The sequence below is a fragment of the Thermobia domestica genome, chromosome 1 (genome assembly GCF_964235325.1).
Source record: "Thermobia domestica chromosome 1, izTheDome1.hap1.1, whole genome shotgun sequence".
NCBI classification, from domain to species: Eukaryota; Metazoa; Arthropoda; class Insecta; order Zygentoma; family Lepismatidae; genus Thermobia; species Thermobia domestica.
Genome location: NC_137454.1, coordinates 58,139,127 through 58,158,363, shown reverse-complemented (window position 1 = coordinate 58,158,363; position 19,237 = coordinate 58,139,127). Strand labels below are relative to the sequence as shown.

Sequence of the window (19,237 nt, the reverse complement as noted above, 5' to 3'; positions counted from 1 at the left end):
GAATTGTCCGTGGTGACAAATAGGTACGTACGGCTAGTTGCAAAGTTTGTTTGAAGTGACCAAATCAATAGCTTCGTGTGTCGAATTATAGGATGTCGCTAATGTAGGGCAGTAAGGTGATAAAGTTCGACTAAAATGCAGAATATTAAGTAGGTTATATAATTAGAAATAGTGAAACTACACATAAATTCTACATCAGACGGGAAGTGTTATCGCACCACACTTGTTTAAGGTAATAAATAGCTGTTCCTTTGGTAAATAACGAAAATTAGAACGTAGTTGCAGATTTTTCTAACCCATTTTAGAGAAGTAATGTACGTGCTTCAACGACTAATTGTATACAGGCATTTTACGTAGTTCACGAGACTCTTAATTACGAGAAGCATGTATTAATATAGTGAGTGATTGAAACTTCTGTGCGATCCCATTTTAGGGAGCATACTTACATTCATGAAATATTGAATTTTAAAATAAAATGCAGTCTTACTGTCGTAGAAAGTATTTCTTAAGGGAGGGGTTTCCTTAATGGATACAGACAGGGGTATAAGTGCGGGGGAACGCAGGAGGCCATGGTCCCCCACTTTAAAAAAAATACAATGGGGTAAGAGGCATGAAAACTACGGTGCAGATCAAGAATAGTCTGTCAAATTAAAAACATTTCTTTCGACATCAACGATAAAAAAAAAAAGAAAGAAGTCAAAGGAAAAGAGATGAAAGTGTACATACATACATTGTTTGTTATAAGAAGGGTTAACCCTAATAATGGTAATAATGGGCTTTTTGTTTATTGTTATGTAAAGTGAAAATGAAATCTTTGTTTTACGTCCCACGGTTATGCCGGTTAGGCTAAAGGAGACGTGATGATGAGTAATGAATGAAATGGTGAAATGAAGAAAGTTGGAGGAAACGGGAGAACCCCGAGAAAACCCACGCACACGGTGTTTGTCCACCACAAAGTTCACTTGGCGGGGACGGATCGAACCCAGGACCTCAAGCACCAGAGGTGAACGCTCTACCACTGAGCCACCGCGGCCCGCTTATTGTTATGTGGTAGTGCCATCAATGTAAATATGAAGTAAGTATAAATTGCTAATTGTGTTGCCTAACAGTTACAGTTTAACTGTTACTAATAGTTTCAATTAGTTATTAACTGTCAGTTAGTAATAGAGTCATAGTTTCTTTTTTGTTACATTTCAATAATTTTTACAATTTACATACTATTCTGGACGAAGTCTATTACAACTATGTTGTCTAATGACTAATAAAGTATTCTATTCTACACTCTCGCATGCCCAAATAATCGTGCAGTTTTACTATACGGATCCACAGTATTTATAATAGTAGTAGTAACGGGTTAGAAGCCCCGCAGTGGTGGGTTGGGTTCTGTTCTCGACAAAATGGGCAAATTAAAGACGCCCAAATTTTTCTGTACGTTTTATATTCTGTGGATCCGTATAGTAAAACTGCATGCAAATAATTTGTACAGATAGATAATATGCCCTGGAAGTGACTACGTTCAATCCTGTTATATGCAATGCCAGGGTTCTAGGACGCTAACCTGCATCCCCGTGTAGTCGTAATAAAGAAAGAAAGCAACCTAGTTACTAACGTACCTTTAGCTGTATGTACGGGTCAACATTCTAAAACTTTTCATGTGCAATTATTTCATCACAATATTCATGCACAGCCTTAGAAGTTGTTTCTTAGAGTAGGAGTTGCATTCATGGGTACAGATACTCTTTACAATAACTTCTTCTTATTGGTATAAATATACATTCGGACTAATGCCATGAAAACGACTGTGCAAAAAGCGTAAATCAAGTTGTGCTAGATAACCACTGAAAAAGAGAATGGTATCTAACTGTGTTACGTAAGTAGCGCCACACTGTGTGGGGGTGTATCTGTATCTGCAGGTGCGTCAGCGACGGAGAGTACGCATAATCAAATAGAACACTTTTACTCGTAAAATATACTTTTTCTTAACATTGTTCAGAAATACTCCTCAGGGGAAAAACAGTATGTTACATGGTTGTCTTTAATGTGCACTCATTCATTTTAATCTTTCTTTTAGTATCTTATGAATTATATATTGTGGGAGGAAGTGCACTCTTGGGTTTCTTTGGTGCAGCTTCACTTTAAGTTTGCTTAACCGTTATGAGTATATAAATATAGCGTGCGGACATATGCCATAATGAAGAATGCAATAAGTGACCACTAGAAAGCAGGAATTGTTTAACCCGAGTATGGGTAGAGCGAAGCTGTTGGTCCCGCGCGTATGTGCTTTTGTAGGCATCAGGCCTGTCAACGATGATGGATGTGCGTGTAAGCGAGGATAGTGAAAGTACACTGCGCTCGTCATGTTACTATATGCTTTACCTGTTGGATAGTTTTGTTGTTGCGTATCATGACTTAACATACGAATTCATTTTATCATGGCTTCCATATTGACTAGTACGTTGTTAAGAGCATACATTTTCGATTACGTTTTTTGAACATTATTAGGGATGCTATACGTAAGATCTGTGAACATTACACATCAATCGACCGACGCCTTGGCTTTCTGGTAAAACTAACTCTCTCTACCTTTAACAGTAGTATTTTATAAGTGATAGTGAATTCATCGGTGCAAGTTAATTCGACTTTAAGTTAAAAGGACGTAATGGTATGGCTATAAATGTAACGTTTTCTCGGCAACGTTCGACAGTTCTAAATAACAATTTTCCGCGTTTTACTAGAATGTACCCCCCAAGTGCGTACAACTTTAATATGCATGCAAACTTACGTGCAGTAAGTTCGCAAGAACACACCAATCTGTGTTAGGTTATCAATCCAAACTAGCTTTTCGTCTATTGTAGTTCAGGGCGAAGGTAGGAACGCACCGCGGGAGGCGTCTGTTGGAGCATTCTCCTTAGTGACGGTGGGTGTGCGTGTAAAGGAAGACAGGTGTAAAAGAAAAACACGCACCAGTCTGTACACTCATTGTGTATATACAACCTCTGTTCAGAAAGTTTGGTGAATATGTGTATATTTCCAATGGATTGTAGTCTTACCTCAAACAGCAGTTACTGTCCTTCGAAATAATCCCCATTTATTGTAATGCACATCGGGAAACGGTTGTACGTCCTGGAAACTCCTGGCATCGTGCTTGTCTTTAAGAATGCCTTCAGCTGGATAGTAACATTACGTTGGACGTCCGAAAACCTTTGCCCTTAGGGGCTGATTTCAATTTGGAGAGCAGGGAAAAGTCCGAGAGAGAGAAGTCTGGGAAGTAGGATGGGTGATTGAGTGACACAGCTCTCCCTTTTGGCTAGGAACTGCTGCACCAGAAAGGCAGTGTGTGGCCGGGCATTGTCCTGGAGTAGGCTCCAGTCGCCTTGCTTGGCATATAAGCTTGACCCGTTGCAGCAGAGGTTTCAGTATTTGTACGTACGTAGTGGCATTTCACGTGTTGCCCCAGGGAGGAATTTTTTATGGATGAGAAAATTCACTTACGATGTTTTCTGTTTTGACATCGTTCATCACCTGTAGCCTCATTTGCTCCCTCAAGGAATTTCAAGGAGTCTCTAGGTTGTTGAATTACAAGAACATCAGGGTTTTCATAAATAATAAAGTAATCCAATGGCACCTAATCCCTCTATATTCGCCTAACTTTGGTGGTCTTTGGGAAGCTGCAGTTAAATCCTTTAAGTACCACTTAAGGATAATGCCTAATGGGAGTGTCATGTCTCACAGTTGGAGAATTACCGACATTAATCACACAGAAAGAAACTTGTTTAAATTCACAAGGAGCGTCGCCCAATGGTCCTAATGATCCAGCAGCATTAATTCCAAGCCATTTTCTTATTAGTCAGCCATTGACAGGACTCCCAAAACGCGACTAACAAAAAGAGAAGATTAAATTTTCAACACTTTTGCAGATGATGGTACATTGAAATAATTATCACAACTACAGGGAAGAAATGAATGGAAGACAAATTGTACCAACGTAAGCCCACGTCAACTGATGCTTTTGAATGAAGACAATTTCCCACTTCTATGGTGAAAGTTAGATTTCATCAAAGAAAAAGTCCATGCAGAGTACCTTCTGCTAAGACGTCCAATGGTTTATATAAACATTCAATTACAGAACTTTGTGTTTTGCCGAACAGTGATCAATCATAGTATAATCCATGTTAAAGTGTTATTTTACTTCATATTTTGAGCTTTTTTTATTTGCTATGCTATAGAAAGTTTATTTACTTTTTTAATAAAAGGGCATTACCCTTTTTTGGCGGACGCCATGTGAACTCATAATTTATTTAGTAATATTTTTAAGAACTGGAAACACTATAATCGGAATACAGATTCACTTGCAGGGTGTCTAGTGATACTGGAAATACTTGAATCATACTGGAATTTAATTTTGATACTGGAATAACTGGAGATATACTGGAATTTTGATCCACATACTGGAAAAATCATGAAAGTGGTAATTTGTCAACTTTTTTTTTTCAATTGTTTTAATAGTCTTAGAAACAATTTTGTATACATTGAGATTGTAAAATTTTCCAAAGCAAGAGTTGTATACATTTTGTAATTACACATTTAAAGCAATGGGTGGAGTCAAGGGCTGTGAGGGGAGTTGGGAGGCTCTTTTAAATTAAGGTATTTTAGAAAATCAAGGCTAACTACATTTATTAAAAATTCTTTTGATGGTAAAACAATTACAAACCTGAAATCATTTAAGAGTGTGATTATTCCTAAAGAACTTTAAAAAATCATTATATTAGGTATTGAAATTTTGCTGATAATTATACTGAATATACTGGAATTTTGAAAATGAAACTCAGTAGACACCCTGACTTGTTATTCAAGATGGTGATTGTTGAAGGAGGGACATGCATAAGGCACGAACAGCACAACATTTATTCAAAAGTAGTGTTTTTTAAGTCAAGTAATATAACGAACATTAGTAAACTTACGATATTACATAGTATGCGGTATTTATTGTATAAATGGAAATAACTAGTGACCAGTGACTAGTAAATCACAAAAGGAAGCATTCGAATCTTTCATTGTGCAATACAGTTCAAACCATTGAAGTGTAAATTATCGCGAATGTGTACAAGCAGTATACATCATGCGTCGTTGAACATTATGGACAGGTTCTTGCGTATTTGATCGGCATAATGGAAGCCCTTTTTTTTACTCTTAAAGGTCGGTGGTATGATATTATTGTTTTAAATGTACACACCCCAACAGAAGATAAGAATGACGATATAAAAGACAGTTTTTAGGAAGAAGTGAAACGGATATTTGACCAACTCCAGCAATACTCTATGAAAATTCTATTAGGAGATTTTAGTGAGAAGGTAGGGCGAGAGGATATATTCAAACCGATTATAGGGAATGAAAGTCTGTATAAGGAAAGTAATGACAGCGGTGTTAGACTTGTGAACTTTGCAACATCCAAGAACCGTATCATGAATAGTACAAAATTCCCACATCGCGACCTTCATAAATACACTTGGACCTCACCAGACGGAAAAACGCATAATCAAATTGATCACGTTTTAGTAGATAGAAGAAGGCAATCTAGCATAATTGATGTCCGGTCGTTTAGAGGGGCTGATTGTGACACTGATCACTACCTGATAGCAGTGATAACAAGAGAGAGATAATCGTTGAATAAAGGAAATTTTCAATGTCTGAAAACGGAGAGATTCAATTTGAAGAAATTAGAAGAGAGCCAGGTAAGAGAGAAATACCAGATTGAAGTTTCGAATAGATTCTCGGTTTTAGAAGATTCGGAGTGCACAGTGTTGAGGATACTTAGATTGAAATTAAAGATAGCATTAAAATTTCAGGAAAAGAAAAATAGGACACGCGGAAATACATAGGAACAAACCATGGTTCTACCAGGAATGCACTAATCTACAAGAAAAAAGAAAACAATTTAAACTGCATTGGTTACAAAATCTAAACGATATAACTACACAAACTTTCATTGACATTAGGCGGAAAACTTTCTTTTAGAACAAAGAAACGCGATTTTTTGAAAAATTGAGGAACTTGAAGATAACAGTAAAAAAAAAAAAAAAAAAAAAAAAAAAAAATCCGGGAAATGTGTAAGGGAATCAACAAATTTAAGAAAGGCTATCAACCTTGTGCTTATATATTAAAGAAAGCTGACGGAACAGTTTTCACTGATGTAGATAGCATTGTAAATAGATGGAAAGATTTCTTTGACGATTTGCTTAACACGCAGCCGAAAACTAATGTGCGTGAAGAAAGGGAAATACAGAACTGTGTAATCTAGAACCTAACAGAATAGAAGTAGAAATCGCTATAAAGAAATTAAAAAAAAAAAAAAAAAATCTCCGAGTTTAGACGAAATTCCGGTTAAGTTAATTTTAGCTGGAGGTGAAAAATTGTGGAACAAGATACACAAACTCATTCTCCTAATCTGGAACAAGGAAGAATTGCTACAAGAGTGGAAAGAATCAATCATTTCACAAGAAAGGCGACAAAACTGACTGTAATAGTTATCGAGGCATTTCCTCTATCAACATCCTATAAAATTCTTTCAAACATTTTATTAGCAAACTGACCCCATACGCAGATGAAATTACTGGAGATTATCAGTGCAGATTTAGACGAAATCGATCAACTATCGACCAAATATTTACCATTCCACAAATACTCGAAAAGAAGTGGGAGTACAATACCCCGGTGCATCAACTATTTATTGAGTTTAGAAAGGCGCACGATTCGGTTAGAAGAGAAACATTGTACAACATTCTTGCAGAATTTGGAATACCGAAAAAGCTAATTAGATTGAAGATATGTTTAAATGAATCCCAAAGTAAAGTCCGAGTGGGAAAATTTTGTCCACAAACTTTCACGTGGAGAATGGTCTCAAACAAGGAGATGCGTTGTCGCCATTATTATTCAACTTTGTCCTGGAATACGCTGTAAGGAAAATCGAAGGTAGCAACTAGGGCCTAGAGCGGAATGGTATTCACCAGGTTATGGCATATGCTGATGATGTAAATTTGATAGGGGATGATAGAAGAACAATAGAAAGAAATGCAGAGCTCTTAATTAAACGCTTGCAGGGACATAGGGTTAGAAGTAAATGCAGAAAAAAGTAAATACATGGAAGTTCGTCGGGATAATAATACGGCAAATGATGAATGTGTTAAAATTCAAATAATACTTTTGATAAAGGAGATGCGTTCTAATATCTAGGATCAATATTAACAGACGAAAAACATATTCACAAAGAAATTAAATGTCGACTAGAAGCAAGGAATTCGTGTTATTATTCAGTTCAGAATCTCTTGTCGCGAGTTCTGTCTAGGAATTTGAAGCTTAAAATATATAAAACGATAATCATACCTGTTGTTCTGTATGGTTTCGAAACATGGTCGCTTACTCTGAGGGAAGAACGTAGACTGAAAGCATTTGAGAACAAGATGCTCAGACGAATATTCGGACCCAAGAGGAACGGGAATGGGGAATGGCGGAAACTTCATAACGAGGAACTACATAATTTATACGGTTTACCAAACATTGTTAGAGCTATTGAGCCTTATGCAGAGTCGCTCTGACCCTTGATTAGTGTCATACTAAAGAGTTCGACTAACATATGTTTCCTGCAGTATTCAGGCCATTAGTATGACGCTAATCATACGTCAAAGCGACTCTGCATAAGGCGGATTAAGTCTAGGAGGCTCAGGTGGACAGATCATGTAGTCAGGATGGAAGAAATTAGGAACGCTTTCAAAGTATTAACTGGAAGACCAATCGGAAAACGACCATTAGGAAGACCTAGGCGCAGGTGGGAGGACAATATTAAGATGGGTCTCACAGAAATTGGAATATAAAGTAGAAACTAGATCCAGTTGGCTAAGGATAGAAGTCAATGGAGAACCTTTGTGAACGCAGCATTAAACCTCCGGGTTCCGTAGGCCATAGAGTTAGTGGAAGCCCAAGTATATCTGCGTCAGTGGTGGAGGGTTTCTACGCTGAAATAGAAGTTAAGGATCCTGTTTATGAGACTCGAGGACAGACTGAATTTCTCTCAAATAGCAGCAGTAACATATGACTCATCTTCCTTTTGAGTATTCATTTGCAAACAACAGAATACAAAGTATTTAAGGCTGAGCTGAATGCTGATGTGATGGCTGAGAAAGCCACTGTTGCATAAGTCGAAAAGGATTTGCAGCTTGTGGAGCTTCGAGAACTCATATTTACAGCCTTCGTTTCACCGAACTCAAGTTTGAAGATATGTTTTTCAAGACAAGCCTTCCCCCTTCCCCCCAAACATCAGCTGATGTAGCTAATACTGATGAGAATGTAATTGTTTTCGTTTCATTTACGCAATCATATGCTTTATAGAAATAAAGGGTTTTTTATTTGAATTCAAACCGAATATTTCCGTTCTTTTTTTTTTCTCTGAAGAAAATCGAGATTTCGTTTACATACTTGTCACTTTTTTTCTTCCTTGTATTTGAATATGCTTATAATATTAAACTTGAGCTCCAAAAATTCTTCTGGAATGGAAAGGAAGTGACAGTGCCTAAGAGGGTAAGAGACACACAAACCGCTTCGATTAGGGTGGGAAGGGGTGACATGTAAAACTAATAGAAGACGATCGACATTATTGTCGAGTCCATAGCTTCCGGGGTCGTTGAGAAGAATAATGACACCCATGTTGGTTAAGTCCAAGTTCAGACCTTGCGGCATGGAGGTTAGAAAGGTGAAAAACAAAATGATTAAGATTAGTGTCAGATCCATAGTTGTTGGAGTCAGAAGAATGTCTTTCCGTTTGAAATGACTTTTGGAACATAGTATTCACCTCATGCTGTTTTTATATCGTATCACTTTGAAGAGGGCATATTCTGGAAGGGGGGAGATATTTCAAAATTTATGCCAAAATTGGACTATTTTTATCGTTACACTTTCATTCAAAGGGGAAGGGAATTCAAATGTTTTTCTTAAACCTATGCTCCACGTGTGAAGAACAAGCATTAAGCTAGTATATTAATAAAAAACTCAAAACACCTATGTGGGTTTCAAGCTATCCCCTTGAGCAAACCCTGCCTACAATCGCATTAGCAACATGTGTAATAGTTTCTTGTAATTACTGAGATATTAATACTTACAAAGATTAAAGAGAAAGGCCTTTTCCCCATTTTCTGTCAATAGATCTCACTTTTGACCGGTATAAATAAAACACATGGTTTACTATATTGTGCAATATATTCCCTTGAATTTGGTACAAAAATGACATTTCTACCTCTGTTGTGTGAGAAGTTACGTTCATTTAAAGATTACCCTACAATTCTGGCAGCGACTATATTGATGACATCGTATCTTTTAAACCGTAATTGGATTCTTTTCTGGCTTCTTGTGAGCAGTATCTCGATTATAGTGCATATTGTAGCAGCTGGTTTAGTTGACCCCTAGTCTCCCTGTACTTATCCACTTTATAACGTTATTTATATGTTCACAGATTACAGTAACCTTTCGACTATTCGCTGGCGGGTTATATGGGATTTCTTTTTTAATATTAAAAATCTTCAATCACAAATAAAGGAGAAGTGTTTTAACACGAGGAAACAAGAACAGTTACTGATTTACACCCTCCATTCCAAAAGAAACCGAACGTTCTAAAAAAACAAAAAAGCAATGTACATTTTGGAACAAATCATTTTTATTAATCAATGTATTCCCCTTCTGCATCGATACACATATTTGCACGCTCCAACAAGTTGTCAAACGACTTCTCCATGTCCTTTATTGGAATGGTCTTTAGGACGGCGGTCGTCGCCTTCTCAATGGCATCAATCGATGCGTGCCACTTTCCTTTCATCGCCAAATGCAGTTTCGGGAACAGATAGAAATCGCACGGAGCGAGATCTGGTGAATAGGGCGGATGATGCAACCGAATAATGTGATTTTTGACCAAAAATTCATTTACAAGTCGGGAACGATGTGATGGTGCATTATCGTCCAAAAGAGTCCAACTGCCGATTTCGCGATATTCGGGCCGAATACGACGAATTCTTGCCAGCAAACGCTTCATGACGCCCAAGTAAAACTCTCCAGTGACTGTCTGGCCGGGCTGAACAAATTCTTTGTGGATAATTCCTTTTGAATCGTAAAAACAAATCAGCATCACCTTAACTTTTGACTTCACCAAGCGACTTTTTTTTGGGTGTTCCTTCATCCGGCGCTCTCCATTCAGCACTTTGCCGCTTTGTTTCGGGCTCATATTCAAAACACCACGTCTCGTCACCAGTTACAATCGATTTCAAGAAGTTTCGATCCTGCCGAGCACTTTTAACGATGTCTTTGCAATGCGCAATTCGATCAACTTTTTGGTCTTCGGTGAATTTGTGTGGTACAATCCGCGGCAAAAAACCTGCAACATGAGCATATAAGTTTATTGTGTAATGACGAAGTCTTTTGCTCCAAAATAAGTGTGCACGGAAGGAGGCCGAAGTTTATCCTGGTGTGATTCGTTCCACTTAGACGTTATGTTCATTCCCTGTGCTGTTAGGCGTAGTTTTACAATAAACTTACATCCTCATGTTGCAGGTTTTTTGCCGCGGATTGTACAAACCGCGAATTAACCTTCTTAAGGCCCAAAACTTCGGTCAAAATGTGGTATGCGGTTATTTGAGGAATGCCTAATTCCATTTCAATAACTTTCACCGACGATTTTTTGTTATGTTTGATGAATTCACGCACTTTTTCGATGTTTTCTTCCGATAATCCGGTTCTGGGACGGCCTGATCTTTCATCATCATCCAGCGTCTCTCTACCCGATTTGAATCGCCTGAACCACTCGTAAACTTGTGTACGGGATAGACACTCATCACCATATGCATTTTGTAGCATTTGGTGCGTTTCACTAAAAGTTTTACCCAGTTTAACACAAAACTCAATTGCAGCTCGTTGTTTGAAACTCATTTTCCGACCGATGTACACAACACACTGACAGTTGTCAATGAGGGACTACGCCATCTACCGGTAAAATATTACAACAGATGGCACTAGTAGTACTATTTGTTTTCAAAAGTTCGGTTTCTTTTGGAATGGAGGGTGTATTTGTAAAATAAACCAACAAACTTGTAAATACTGTTTATTAACTAAAAGTCTTTATCTTATGTCCCGAGTTTTAAACTACGTACCCAAGAGCACATTTTAGTGACTATACTGATTATTACATTATAATAGTACTGTAAATAAAATTTGCTCAAAAGAATTTTTATTGATTTGTGTCCGTGTTCGATCATTTTCCAGATTATCCGCGGCTGCAGCACCACCTAGTTCTGTGGATAATCGAGAGTTTACTGTATTTACATGTTTTGTGCTACGTAAATAATTTAACATTACTAATGCGACGTAAAAAAATGCATTTTTTAAAATACTAAAATTAGTAACCTTGTAGTATTCCTGTGGCGGCCAACATTTCACAAATGATCATTTTGATGAAATTTATAAATTTCATTGTCATCACTATTTACTGTATATAAAAAATTTAAATTTCTATTATACAGTGTATCTTTCATATTATTTTTTGTATTATATATTATTAGCTTCTGTTTAAAAATTTGTCGATATAAATACGGTAATCATGAAACTCACCGAAACGTACTTGATGTAATGGGATGCGTATTCAATATTGAAGAGAATCCAATTAGTATATTATTAAAATTATCTTGAACCAACTACATTATTAGTTGAGTGAAATAAGTGAGATTGAAAAGTAATATTTCGTTAATTTATTAATCAGCTACATAAGATGGCAATTAGTGTTCAAGAAGAATGTTTAGATACAAGGGAAATTTTATGAAGGACTATCAAAAGTAAGAAAAGGAGTGCTATTAGGTAAAAATGGGATGAATGGAATGTAGTTCCACAATCGGCGTTAGTTTTCTGAAAAGATATGTGCTGAAGAATGCAATAACTGTATGCCGAAACGTCCAGATTTCAATCATTTTGTGTATTTTTAATGAATACTAATTTCACCAATTTGGACATAAGTATGTATTTAGCAACATCCAACCTCCAAATGTGTTTCCAAGATAGTCTCGTACTATTTCGACACGGTGCCTGTGTGGTTGGATAAATGCAGCTGTAACTCTATTAAAGATGAATTTATGAATTCCAATACCTGTAATATAGATATTAGAAACAAGTCATTGTACATTTATAGATCCAGGTATTTAGAAATAGGATTTAACCGACTGTCTTTCATGTTTTATTGTTAACTGTTTTGAGTACGCGAAGTAAGTCGGAAAATAAGATTTCCCTTACTATTATGGACAGAGATGTTTATGCAAGACAACTAGTATACTGCGAAAATAAAGGACAAGAGTCACTTTATTCCTCCGCATAAGAACGAAGGACGTTGGTGCATTTATCTTTGCAAGGTTTGAAAACTTGGGAGAAAAAATGTATTCTACATACGGAAAAACTCTTTCATGACTTTCCATTTCGTCGTTGGTTCCAAAGTGCCTTCCGCTGAGAGCCTTATTCGATGCCAGAAAGAGAGGAAAGTCGCTGGGCGTGAGATCTGGACTATAGAGCGAATGGGCAAAGCGCTCTCAACGGAGAGTAGCAAGATGGTTTTGCGTTGCTGTCGCCGAGTGTGATCTATCATTGTCATATGTTTGATTCCAAGTGTCTGGCGACCATTGATTGTAACATGCCTGTTCGCTTGAATCATTTCATCCACATATCTAATGCTCTCTTCTTCGGTAGCTGTTAATGTCCGTCCAAGTCTCGTTGTGTCTCTCAGATGGTCACGCCCCTCACTGAAGTGCTGGCACCATTTTCGCATGATTTATTTCCTCGTGACATGTGAATCGTACATTTCCAGGGGCGGATAGGGCCACCGGGTTACCGGGCGGCGCCCTGTGCGCCCCCTCAACGAATCGCCCCCAAGATGCAACGTATAAAAAAAAATTCGGACTGAGTGGACCAAGCTTTAAATCCTGAAAATCGATGCGGCGTCGTGGAAAGAAGGTAAAGCTATTAGAAGCAGATACTGATGCCTGCAGAATGATCACATGCCTGTTTAGTGCCTCCAAACCTGCAGAATTATTAACTACTGGCTACTAACAGACTGCACACAATATTAAAGTTTGCGGTCCTACCTCATCTGCTACGAATGCTATTGCCAGAATGGGAATAATAATAATAATAATAATAATAATAATAATAATAATAATAATAACTAGTTTCATGAATGCTGAAATTAGTGCTCCCTCCTGGAAAATAAACAAGAAAGTTCCATTTCCGTGAGTCTTGAGATTAGTGGGCTTCCAGCATTAAATACGATTGTTGCTATCAAAGAAGAAAATGAACTGAAAATCTTCAGTTCTAGTGATGCCGGGTTCGAATTCAGTGAAAACATTGAAGAGCTTGATGCAGCAGGGATCAGAGCAACGAACTCTTTCATACGTATACAAGAGGATGATATAAAATTTTTGAGTTCCATCCCATCAACCAAAATAAAGCATACCCTTTAATCCTGAGTTTGTTTATAAACGAGCAAATAGCACCAACGAGGTTTGGCTGTCATATTGTCCTGCTCAAAAGACGTCTTTTTTTTTTTTTTTTTTTTTTTTTTTTTTTTTTTTTACCGTGTGCTCAGCTTATTCTGCAGATCGAACAAACACGATTCTTTAAGATTCTGTGCGTGACGAATGTAACACTAAACACACTTAAAAGCGAATAAGAGAACACGAGTCTTCCAAAATACATCAGACCAGCGTGGATGCTTACGTATCTAACAAACTAGAACATAGTGTTAAGAAACTTTTTCCTCACGAACAGATAAAACAATGGCAGTATGAGGTTGAGAAGAACAGACAGGTAATGCATCGAGTCGTCAAAGTGCTTAAACTCATTGGTAAAACAGGGCTCACTTACAGAGGAAAAGAAATTAAGCAGCCTATAGACTGGAAGAGACAGCTGTAGACCATGAAAACTTTTTGGGGTATTATTCTCTTGTTAAGCAAATTTGACTTTACTTCTGGAAATTCTGCAGAAGTTGAACTTTGATATTGAGAAGTGTATTGGAAATTCAACTGACGGCACAAGTAACATACAAGGATAATATTCGGATTTTTCAAAGCACCCATGATCAGTTACACGTGTCGTGTTGCGCTCATATATCCAATCTTGTCATATGCGATCAGACAAAAAAGTTGCATTGATTCTGTATCATTGCATGTTCTGTGCGGTATTTATGCGTGCGTATAATCTGCGAATGGACATTTGGAAGACTAGTTATTGCGGAAACAAGCTGGTGGAAAACACTGGAAAAACTTCGGTCATTTTTCGAACCTAGAAAGTGCTTTGTACATAGAGTTGACCATAACAATAAAGAAAATTGTTTCTAAAGAAAATATCAAACCAGAAGGTATGTGTAAAGCGAAAGGACATATAAAAGATCTTAAGTTCAAAAGAATTCTGACAGCACAAGTGTTCTTGAGAATATTTCAAGTAGCGACCCCTCTGTCAAACTATTTCCAAATAAAGGGTGCTGGTGTATTGTAGTCGTATCGAATGGTCTACTCTGTCCTAATTGAAAGAGCAGAGAGCTAATTTTGAATCTGTTAAGAATGCAGCGTTAAGATTTACAGAATGGTCCAATAACGAATTGTAGAATTAGAACGTGATTTCTTTGTTTCTACTGACCTGTCGACAACTCGCCTTCGGAGGTGGAAAAGGATGTTTCCCTATGAATGTGAAGATGAAGCTACTTCTGATCCAATGACCAAGTACTGCATTGAAGCATTGAACACAGTATTGAATATAGTAATTTCGAGTATTTCTTCAAGATTCAAGAAGCAAGATACTTTATGGAATTTTTGGATCCTAGAAACTTCAGCCAAACAAAAGAACTTCCAGACACGGCTTTCAATAAACAGTCTTCCCTTGGACTTTTAAAGCAAGTGGGAATTCTTAAAAGTCAGTCTTGATGATGAGTACGATCGAGAAGAAGCGACTGATTCTGTTGATAGCACAAGTGATTCAGAATTAGAAGAAAATAAGTTTCTCCACAAGGAAGGCGAGTGCAAAACGTGTTGCAAAAATGGTTCAATGTGCTTTTCTAATTTTGCAGAGTTGTAATTTGTAAAGTAATGCTAGATTTGCTACTAGCATACAAATTTGTATTAACTTTGCCTGTAACTCAGGTAACATGTGAAGGATGTTTTTCAAAACTGAAATACATTAAAAAATAGGTTAAGAGGTACCATGTCTCAGGAACATTTGGAAACATTTATGTTGATGTCTATTGAAAATATTTGATAAGGAATGTTTCGAATGAAAAGGTGATAGATACAGTAGCATCAAATAGTAGTACACGAAACATCTATTAATTTTGTAATATAGTATACGTACTCCTTGGATTTCATGTAATACTTTGAGCAATTCAGAATATGCTGATGAAAGAATATAAGGTTTTAATTGTTAATACTATTGATGTACTGTAGAAAGAAAACTGTGCAACTTGATTTGTGACATTGAGATGCTAATGACCCTTTTGGGGGGAAGTGCCCGCGCCCCCCTAATGATGCCGATCCGCCCCTGTACATTTCCGTTTGTCGATTATGGGTTTCAGCACCCAGCGTCCCAAAGGCCTATTCATACAACACTTCTTCTGGTAACCACGAGTTTACAACACGTCTTCTTTCCGTGCTTGTCGGGCACAGAATGGGCTACTCATCTGATCGTTCTTCTAACGCTGCGATAGTGCTATCAAACCGATGTCTTAAGTGGTCTGTTGCTTTGCCCCGACTTCCTCTCGTAAAATGATTTCAGACGTACATCTGGAACATCGTTAATAATAAATAAATAAACAGTTTGGTCATGACTAGTGATAAAAATACTATTTTTAAGACTATGTAGTTCCATCATTAGAAAAATTGACGTTGTACTGATAAAATTCTTCCCAAGACCTTGTCTTAAATTCAGTCACTAATTCTTCATCATATTTTATTTGAAAATAGAAAATATTCTTAAATTGATGTGTTTTCTTTCTCTTTCAGATGGGTGTTCGTGGTTTGACGACGTATATAGCTAGACATTCTGATAAATACTTGGATCCTTACCAGCTTCATGATTGTTACGTTGTAATTGATGGAAATAGCTTAGCTTGCCAGTTGTATTCTTGGTGGTCGAAGTGTAATTGCACATTTGGAGGTGACTACGACAAATACGCAGAATGCCTTCGTAAGTTTTTTAATGCGTTGAAAGCATGTAATGTGACGCCTTTGGTAGTTCTTGACGGTGGTTATGAAAGTAGAAAATTAGGCACCGTGTGGGAAAGATTTAAAGGCAGAATCAAAACAGCGAAAAGACTTAATCCTGTTACTCAGTCCACTTTAACAGTACTGCCACTGCTTTTAAAAGAAGTATTTAAAGAAGTATTGTTAGAGCTTAACGTAAGTTTCGCTCAGTGCAATTTTGAAGCAGACGATGAAGTAGCAGCATTAGCAAGAAGTCTGCAGTGTCCTGTGCTCAGCTATGACTCAGATTTTTTCGTTTACGATGTGTTGTATATACCGTTATCCACAATTGAACTTGAAGTTGCAGAAATTCGTGCGGAGAATGAGAAGCATATAAAGTGTATTAATTGCCAAATTTATAATGTAAGTAAATTCCTGAATAAGTTTGGAGGTCTTCAGAAATCCATGATACCTTTAATGGCAGTTTTACTAGGCAATGATTACATTAGCCGAAGTTTCTTCAAGAATTTTTATTCACAAATAAAAGTTCCAAGGAATAACAAATTAAATGAGCAACAACGGAGAATTGCTGGATTGTTGCAGTGGCTGCGAAACGAAGAAGTGGAAACAGCGATACCAAAGGTAATGTTTCTGTAGCAGTATATTGCTAGAAAGTAATAAAATTGTTAAGATGAGCGTAATATAAGGCTGAACTTCTTTTCTAATTTACGTGTAATTTATTTGCTTTACTTTATTGGGTTGGAAGGTAATACAATAATCAGTAGCGTATGGGGACTGCCGGAAAAGTTTCTGCAATCAGTACGATAAGTGAAAACATGAGAAATTTTGGATAATAAAACTATCCATGACTGTGGATTAGATATTGTAACAAAAGAAACACTGACCAAAGCTTCAACTCACACTGTATTTTAAACCATAATGTATTACAGTTTCAGATATCTACCATATCCTTCATCAGACACTATATAGACACTGCAGAACATAAATGAAGATATATATTATTTATCTTAACTCTGTTGGCTGAAGCCTTCAGCCAATCTCATGGGTCCCACTGTGTCTATTTTTCAAGCAATCACTTGCCGCCATTTTTGGTTCTTATACGGGCCTTTTCCCATTTCATTTTCCTGTCCATGCTATCCAAAATTCTGTGCTAAAATTCATTAATAGGTAAAACCCCTTTCCAGTTCATCAGCTTATCTCTTCTTGCCTTCTGTATCCAATCTGCTTCTTTCCACTTCCTTATTGTCATTCTCTTCTCTATCTCCAACACTTCTGTCTTATCTCAATTAATTTCGTGATTAGTCTCCTTTACATATGCGTATATCGCATTGGTATCTTTCTTGCTCTTCACGTCATTTTGTTGTTTTATCCTTTCTTTTATTCTCTTTCCCATCTCTCCTATCGCAGTCCCCACACATACCCTGTAAATGACTCCTTCGTCCTCTTCATTAATCTTCTTTGTGCCTTTTCTATTCTTCTGTGTTGATTTCAATAAGTTTTCCCCACTCCTATAAGCTCCGACCCCTCCTTTTCTTAAGAAGGATATGGTAGATATCCGAAACCGTAATATATTATAGTTTAAATACAGTTTGTGTTTAAGCTTTGTTTGTTTGCTTTTTTTTTTCTTTCTTTCTTCAAAGTAGTCACCTTTAAGATCGATATACTTTTGCATACGCTCAAACCAGTTTTTTTTCTTTCTTTCTTTCTTTCTTTCTTCCACTCTTGGGCTGTTAATTCAGAACTCGCTTTTCGGAATGCTTCAGGCGACACAGATCGCTTACCATGCATTGTATTTTCCATTTGTGACTACAAAAAGAAGTCATAAAGTGATCAATCAAGCGAGTACGGACAATGAGTCATTAGTTGGACATTTTTACTGGACAAAATTCAACGGTTTGGTGTGCAGAGTGGGCTCTGACGTTGCCATGTTGAAGAATGATGGGAAAATTTAGGTTTGCTTTACGCAATTCATTGATGAGATCTGGCAAACAAATTGTTGTTTATCGCTCAGCATTTACAATCCTTCGATCTTCTAAAGCTATGGTTACCACATATCTGTTATAACCAAAGAAATAAACAATCATTTGCTTCGCAGCACTTCTCGAACGAACAACTTTTGTTAGTTTCGGCTCACTTTGAAACACCCGAATGGATTACTGTTTAGTTTCGAGTTCGTATTGTCGCGTCGCGGCACGAAGGAGAGGCTTCGGGGAACAAGCCCTTCGTGTCCGACTGGTAGGAATTTCGTTTTTATGAGAGAATAATATACTGCTCCTATCACTGGCATTCAAAAGATACGGAATAGTTAGTCACACTCCCAAGTTACAAGAATAGATCAAGCTCACCGTATATCAGAATTTAATTATTTATGAGAATGACTGAGAATGCTTAACTGTTTGAAGGGCATACCAACAGGGCGTTAGGTCGCCAAAAGGAGGATAGCCAATAACAAAAGAATAGAAGTACCGCCAGGTAAAGGTCACCAATTGTTGTTTGGTTAGGGTCGTATTACACTACGAGCCCACAATTGATTGCACATTAATTGCACATTAAGCAACAAAAACACAGCAATTAGTCTTGAAAAAGACTGTTTATATGAGGACTTAACTTAGTCCAACAACATCCACGAGCTGTAGGGCTCTGAATAAAGAATAGTTGTTATAATTCAATTGAGGTGACAGTAAATCTAAATTATAGGAGGTGCCAATGTCATCTACAATGTAGGGCTATCTCAAAACTAACACTCGTCAGGGACGGAGTTGAAGTTCCGACAATACAATTAGAATAAGAAGCAGTTAGAGGTACAAAAGACGAGCGTTGTTGGTATGCGAGTCAAGAGCGATTAATACACTAGTAAATTAGAAAGTTAATTGGGTTTCAAATATAGTTAGTCAAATTAAGAGCGTCGGCAGTTGGAATACCACTGCTATCGGCCAGTCAACTTTAACTATACAATTTACAATAAAAATCACAATGAT

The 19,237-nt window shown here is 37.2% G+C and overlaps 1 protein-coding gene across 1 annotated transcript in view; it reads left to right on the top strand.

Moving 5' to 3' along the window:
* Nucleotides 1–68: 68 nt before the first annotated feature.
* ast (single-strand DNA endonuclease protein asteroid) overlaps nucleotides 69–19,237 on the top strand; it is a 29,034-nt gene continuing 9,865 nt past the window's right edge. The window contains exons 1-2 of the mRNA XM_081757324.1: nucleotides 69–232; nucleotides 16,059–16,880. Coding sequence (XP_081613450.1) covers nucleotides 16,059–16,880 — 822 coding nt within the window. The 5' untranslated portion in view covers nucleotides 69–232. The remainder of the gene's footprint in view (nucleotides 233–16,058; nucleotides 16,881–19,237) is intronic.